At 40.2% G+C, this 7,801-nt stretch overlaps 1 protein-coding gene across 1 annotated transcript in view; it reads left to right on the forward strand.

Moving 5' to 3' along the window:
- The first annotated feature begins 4,752 nt into the window (after positions 1-4,752).
- The window catches only part of IL15RA (interleukin 15 receptor subunit alpha), a 9,839-nt gene continuing 6,790 nt past the window's right edge, over positions 4,753-7,801 (forward strand). Inside the window, exons 1-2 of the mRNA XM_015823658.1 lie at positions 4,753-4,861; positions 5,179-5,367. Coding sequence (XP_015679144.1) covers positions 4,753-4,861; positions 5,179-5,367 — 298 coding nt within the window. The remainder of the gene's footprint in view (positions 4,862-5,178; positions 5,368-7,801) is intronic.

Consider the following 7,801-nt stretch of genomic DNA (forward strand, 5'->3'; position numbering starts at 1 on the left):
AGAAGAAGAAGAAGAAGAAGAAGAAGAAGAAGAAGAAGAAGAAGAAGAAGAAGAAGAAGAAGAAGAAGAAGAAGAAGAAGAAGAAGAAGAAGAAGAAGAATGGCCATTATCTGGCCATTATGGATGAAACATGTAACAGTGATACCCATTGGGAACTATGTCCAAAAACTTTGCAAAATATTTCAAGAAACTGCAGCTTCCTGCCATAACTCCAGCAATGCTACAAAAAACTGCGCTACTCGGAACATCTTACATTTTAAGGAGATACCTGGTTGATACCTAGGATGCTGGCAGATACAAATACAACCCATGCCAACCATCAGCGCCAGTCAATTTGAATGTTCAGTTGACTGAGGATGATGCTTAATGAATAATAATAATAATAATAATAATAATAATAATAATAATAATAATAATAATAATAATAATAATAAAAAAAAGTTGGAAGGGACCTTGGAGGTTATCTACTACTACTACTACTACTACTACTACTACTACTACTACTACTAATAATAATAATAATAATAATAATAATAATAATAATAATAATAAAGTTGAAAGGGACCTTGGAGGTCATCGAGTCCAACCCCCTGCTCAGGTAGGAAACCCTACACCATTTCAGACAAATGGCTGTCCAGTCTCTTCTTAAAAACTTCCAGTGTTGGAGCATTCACCGCTTCTGGAGGCAGGTGGTTCCACTGGTTAATTGTTTAACTGTCACGAAGTTTCTCCTTAGTTCTATCTAGGTTGTCTCTGGGTGTGCCTGTGAATGAAATGAAAAAGCTTAAGGAGATTTTTTTTGTTTGTTTTGCAGATCACTTTGGGGGATGTTGTAGTTGGCAGGACGGGAGAGTGTTTGTGTGTCAGATGCAGCTTGGCATTCTCCGTCTGCCAATGTTGTTTCCACAAAACAATGATACTGGAATCCTATTTTGTGGTCTAATTGTCACTTGAGGACCTTTTTTAGTTGACAGATAGATTATTAATAAGTTTGTCACATTCTCGATGGAGAATCTACTGCTGAACTACCATTTCCAGTAGTGTCAACCAGTATGTCTTGTGCTGAGGGAGTGTTGGGAATTGCAGTTCACAAATAACCGGCAGATCAGACTTACTCCATTCGTGAAAATGAGAAAGAATGAGAAACGTAAAGTTAGCCGCAAGGTAAATTCAACTATGGTGACGCTATTCACAATCCAAAAATGATGTTGAACTCTAGAAAAAAGTGCAGAGAAGACCAACAAATTTGATAAGGGGAACTGGAGGCTAAAACATATGAAGAACGGTGGCAGGAATTGGGTATGTCTAGTCTAGTGAAAAGAAGGACGAGGGGGGACAGGATAGCAGTGTTCCAATATTTGAGGGGCTGCCACAAAGAAGAGGGAGTCAACTTATTTCCCAAAACACCAGAAGGCAAGACAAGAAGCCATGGATGGAAACTAATCAAGGAGAGAAGCAACCTGGAATTAAGGAGAAACTTCCTAACAGTGAGAGAACAATCTTGCCTCCAGAAGTTGTGGGTGCTCCAGCACTGGAGGTTTTAAAGAACACATTAGACAACCATTTATCTGAAATGGTATAGGGTCTCCTGCTTGAGCAGGAATTAGACTAGAAGACCTCTCAGGTCCCTTCCAACTCTGTTATTCTGTTCTGTTCTACCCAGGAACATTTTCACATCAATATTAAGGAGTGCATTTTTTTTTTATTCCTGAATGTTTTTTCTTAAAAAAAAACACTATCCTTTCCAACCAACAGTCTTTGGAAGTTCTGGAGATCTTTAATGTATTTTGGCAGGACAAATGGGGAACCCAAACAAACCCCTCAGTTGCAGAAGGAGAAAAACCATATCTGATTAACAACAAGTCTCTATCAGCCACCCACAGACAAGAAAAGTAGATTTCCAGATTAACCAGAAATATTGAAAAAGGAAAAGCGATAGATTACAAAATGAAAGACAAGAACTTACCTAGTTTTGTTTCTACCTGGAAATTGTTTCTGGACTTTTTTTTCCCTTTGTTTTTCTCCACACTTTACAAGGCCTTGGTAAGGCCACCCTTGGAATACGGCATCCAGTTTTGGTCACCACGATGTAAAAAAGATGTTGAGACTCTAGAAAGAGTCCAGAGAAGAGCAACAAAGATGATTAGGGGACCGGAGGCTAAAACATATAAGGAACGGTTGCTGGAATTGCATTATGTTTAGTTTAGCGAAGAGAAGGACGAGGGGGGACATGATAGCAGTATTCCAATGTCTCAGGGGCTGCCACAAAGAAGAGGGAGTCAAGCTATTTTCCAAGGCACCTGAAGGCAGGACAAGAAGCAACGGATGGAAACTGATCAAGGAGAGAAGCAACCTAGAACTAAGGAGAAACTTCCTGACAGGGAGAACAATTAACCAGTGGAACAACCTGCCTCCAGAAGCGGTGAATGCTCCAACACTGGAAGTTTTTAAGAAGAGACTGGACAGCCCTTTGTCTGAAATGGTATAGGGTTTCCTGCCTGACCAGGGGGTTGGCCTAGATGACCTCCAAGGTCCCTTCCAACTTTATTATTATTATTATTATTATTTCCCTCTTTAACTTTTCAAATTTTCCTTTCTAGTTTGTATTTTGACTTATAACGAAGTTTAATTTATTTATTTTTTTATTAAAAAAAATGAAATCACGAAGGAGGGAATCAAGGGAAGGTAGATTCTTAACTTCATTAAGAAGTCAGGAGACCTGCAAAGCTTGTGATAGGAGTCTGTCACAAGGCATGTTTTTCCATTTTTGTTCGCAGCGATAACTTTGGGTGAAAGAGCAAGGGCTGAAAGTAAAACCTGGATGACAAGACTGCATGTTACGGAGCAGATAAAATGTGGTTCCCTCAAGCAGCGGCTTCAAAGAATTGTTTGAAGTCTTGAGAGAAATGTGGCTGACTTTGATGGAAAGTGAGAGTTGTTTTTTTTTACTCACATGTTGGGTTTCACTTGAAGATCGTTTTTTTCATTTTACCCTCTTTGACTAAATATTTTTTTTTGGTTCAATAAAGACAACCAGCAAAGAAATCATTATAAATGGGGGAAGAACCTGTAACATTTACATTTAAAAAAAACAACAAAAACAGGTCTACGGCCTTTCAGAAATATGGGCTTTTTCTACCCTTTTGAATTTCTAGCTGGATACATTTCAGCTTGAAAAAGGCCACCTGAATCCTTCAGGAGAGTTTCTGCAGCAGAGAATTTATTAGGGACTGGAAACCCTTTCTGGACTTTTTGCTGAAAAAAGAAAAAAAAAGTAAATGTGATTTATGGGTTTGATGATTAGAATAAAATGTCACACTCATAAGGTCAAGAAAGAAAGAAAGAAAGAAAGAAAGAAAGAAAGAAAGAAAGAAAGAAAGAAAGAAAGAAAGAAAAAGGAAGGAAGGAAGGACGGAAGGAAGGAAAGAAGGAAGGAAGGAAGGAAGGAAGAAAGAAAGAAAGAGAAAGAAAGAAAGAAAGAAAGAAAGAAAGAAAGAAAGACCAAGCAGAAGGCCTATGAAGATATTTAGGGTGTTTTTCTTATATTTGTATGGGCAATAGGAATGAAAAATGCAATTTTATACAAAGTTCCCTGTATATCCCCATTTGCAATCTTCCTGAGCTTTCCTTTTCTTATGCAAAAATTTGAGGGTCATAAGACAAATACAAGATTTTGTATTTTGTAGAAAAATGAGGAATAGAATAGAATAGAATAGAATAGAATAGAATAGAATAGAATAGAATAGAATAGAAAATAGGGAATAGAATAGTTGTTTTCTAAATAATAATAATAGAAATAGAAATAGAAATAGAAATAGAAATAGAAATAGAAATAGAAATAGAAATAGAAATAGAAAGACTGTGGCAAAAGCAAGCAAGGGTAGCACCAATAGTAATAGGTGCCCTGGGTACAATCCCAAAACAACTGGAGCACCACTTGAACACCATCATCGGCATTGATAAATTCGCTATTAGTCAATTGCAAAAGGAGGCCTTACTGGGAACTGCTTCCATCCTGTGACGAGATCTGTAATACCATCAAACATCCACATCTGCCTATCCCAGGTCTTTGGTAAGGACTCGATAGATAGACAAAAATGCCAAATCCAGTCTGAACATCTGGCTGACTGTGCGATGATCCATAATAATAATAATAATAATAATAATAATAATAATAATAATAATAATAATAATAACAACAACAACAACAACAACAATAATAATAATAATAATAATAATTATAATGATGATGTTGGAAGGGACCTTGGAGGTCATCTAGTCCAACGCTCAGGCAGGAAACCCTATACCATTTCAGACAAAGGGCTGTCCGGTCTCTTCTTAAAAACTTCCAGTGTTGAAGCATTCACCACTTCTGGAGGCAGGTTGTTCCACTGGTTAATTGTTCTCACTGTCAGGAAGTTTCTCCTTAGTTCCAGGTTGCTTCTCTCCTTGATCAGTTTCCATCCCTTGCTTCTCTTCCTGCCCTCAGGTGCTTTGGAGAATAGCTTGACTCCCTTTTCTTTGGGGCAGCCCCGGAGATATTGGAACGCTGCTATCATGTCACCCAATAGTCCTTTTTTTCATTAAATTAGACATGCCCAATTCCAGCAACCGTTCCTCATATGTTTTAGCCTCCAGTCTCCTAATCATCTTTGTTGCTCTTCTCTGTACTCTTTCTAGAGTCTCAGTTTTATGGAAGACAATTTTCCCATGGACTGAGGGGGGGGGGAACATGCAACCTAAATCCCATGCATGCACAGTTTTGCTCACCCAGTGCTCACCTCCAGTTCTGCAGCCTGGTTCCTAACAGACTGTGGACCGGTCCACAACCTGGGGGTTAGCACCCCTGTCCTAAGGGAAGGTAAGAAGGAGCTTCTGCTTCCTTGGGCCTTTTCCATCCTGGAAGGCGGCTAGGGCAGGGGTAGGCAACCTTGGCTCTTTTATGACTCGTGGACTTCAACTCCCAGAATTCCTGAGCCAGCCATGCTGAGGGGAAAGGGAGAGGTTTCCATGCTTAGCCATCCTGGCTCAGGAATTCTGGGAGTTGAAGTCCACCAGTCATAAAAGAGCCAAGGTTGTCTACCCCTGGTCTAGGAGAATGCAACAGATCCCATCCAACTGGGCTTGCGGCTGGGATGATCAAACAGCACCGTGTTTACAGTTTCTCTTCCTTTGCAGATCAATGCCCTGATCCTGATACAGCTAAATTTGCAGAGTATTACATGGATCAGTATGTTGTGGGTACTTCGGCTCGTTACGTATGTGATGAAGGCTACAAGAGACAAGCAGGAAAAAGTAACATCATTAACTGCATGAACGTGTCTGGAATCGCTCGGTGGAAGTCCACTCACCAACCAGTTTGCCTAGGTAAGAGGTGGATTGCTGGGAAGCCTTTTGGAAGCCTGATGAATACAGGTAGTCCTCGCCTTACGACCACAACGGACCCTAAGATTTTCCATAGCTAAGCAAGGTGGTTGTTAAGTGACTTTTGCCCCATTTTTGACTTGCCAAAGTTGGAATAGAATACCAGAGTTGGAAGGGATCTTGGAGGTCTTCTAGTCCAACCTCCATTGATACCATTGACCTGATACCATTTCAGACAAATGGCTGTGCAGTCTCTTCTTGAAAACTTCCAGTGTTGAAGCTTGACTATGTATCTATTTATCTATCTTGGCTATCTATCTATCTATCTGTCTGTCTGTCTGTCTGTCTGTCTGTCTGTCTGTCTGTCTGTCTGTCTGTCTGTCTGTCTCTCTCTCTCTCTCTCTCTCTCTCTGTATCTGTCTGTCTATCATTATCTATCTATCTATCTATCTATTATCTATCTATCTATCATCTATCTATCATCTATCTATATCTATTATCCATCTATCTATCTATCATTTATCTATCATCTATCTATCTATCTATCTATCTATCTATCTATCTATCTATCTATCTATCTATCTATCTATCTTTATCATCTATCATCTATCATCTATCATCTATCTCATCTGTCTATCTATCTATCTATATCATCTACCTGTTTATCTATCTATCTATCTATCTATCTATCTATCTATCTATCTATCTATCTATCTATCTATCTATCTATCTATCTACCTACCTACCTACCTACCTACCTACCTACTTATCTACCTATTTATCTATCTATCATCTATCATCTATCTATCATCTATCTATCTATTTATCTATCTACGTCTATCTTCAATCAATTTAATCATAATAGAGCTGGAAGGGACCTTGGAGATCTTCTAGTCTAACCCTCTGCTCAGGCAGAAAACCCTATAACATTTCAGACTATACCCTACCATCTCTTCTTAAGAACGTCCAGCATTGGAGCATTCACAACATCTGGAGGGAAGTTGTTCCACCGATCAATTGTTCTAACTGTCAGGAAATTTCTCCTTAAGTGAATTACTGCAGTGCTTAAACGAATCATGCGCTATTGGGCTCTTATTGACCAAGCATTATTTCTCCCCTTGCATGCACCAAGTCGTGAAACTGAGAAGGATCTGTGCAAAAAAAAAAAAAGATGCCCATTTTGATTTTTTAAAAAATATCTGCAAAACTGTAGCTTTTATCTGGCTCCCCTCCTTAAGAATTCTGAAAAGCCTAGGGCAGTTTGGTGAAAGAAAGGCAACACACCAAAATGTGGTTTATGCTAACGTGGACCAACGTAGGTGGTGGAACATTTTTTTCTGCCTGTCCCCAGACCACTGAACGTGCTTCAGTGAGACCCTTGCTCAGTGGTGGGATTCAAATATGGGAACAACCGGTTCTCTGTGGGGATGCCGCTTCCGGAAGTCCAATTCTGGGCCTGGGCAACAAAAAAATTAGCCACCGATTCAGCCGAAGTGGTGCAAACTGGCTGAATCCCACCACTGCCCTCGCTGCTCTTTATCAGACAATCATGAAGCTGATATCATTGCTGTAGGAAGAACGTTGTGGTTAACTTACACTGTCTCCAGGAAGCGTCTGTGTGTCTGCTGTTGCAGGGAGTTATGGCAACTTCAGCTGCGCCGTTTCCCACCACAGTTACTTGTCTACTGACTCCATTCCAGGGTGTCTTGCTTTTTTCTATACCTTTGTCCCCGTCCCTTTGATCGGATGCACAAACAGATGTTGTAGGAAAACCCAGACTTGTTAAAGACTTGGGCCACGCAGTTTGATCTTGAGCATCCCACTTTGTGTGTAAAAATGTTGACGAAACCTCTTTGTGGGCCAGGAAGATGGAACAGGCAAGGGAGCAAAGATTCTGACCGCCCGAAGGATAGCTAGCCCCGTCGTAGAGACAGAGACACCCTCAGGGAGTCAAAAAAGTCAAGATGGCCGTCCCAACCATGTGACCGGAGCCCCAAACGTGTCGCAATGTGTGTAAATAAGAGGGTGGGGCTTTGACCATGTGGTTAGGACGTGAAGGGCACATGACATGGATTTCGCAACGTTGTCAACATTAGTAGCATAGTTACTTTGTACTTTAATTTGACTTGTTTTTCTCTCTTTTGAAATGGGGACAAGGGTTTATCAAACCATTACAGACTGGAATGTAGGAAGACTTTTTATCTTATTGATGTAGGAATGGATGGATAGCTTGTCTGGACAAGGTCTCCTGCTAAGAGAGAGTACAGAGAAGAGCAACAAAGATGATTAGGGGACTGGAGGCTAAAACATATAAGGAACGGTTGTTGGAATTGGGTATGTCTAGTTTAATGAAGAGAAGGACGAGGGGGGACATGATAGCAGTCTTCCAATATCTCAGGGGCTGCCCCAAAGAAGAGGGAGTCAAGCTATTCTCCAA

The sequence above is a fragment of the Protobothrops mucrosquamatus genome, unplaced genomic scaffold, assembly GCF_001527695.2.
Source record: "Protobothrops mucrosquamatus isolate PMUCROS unplaced genomic scaffold, P.Mucros_1.0 scaffold1939, whole genome shotgun sequence".
NCBI classification, from domain to species: domain Eukaryota; kingdom Metazoa; phylum Chordata; class Lepidosauria; order Squamata; family Viperidae; genus Protobothrops; species Protobothrops mucrosquamatus.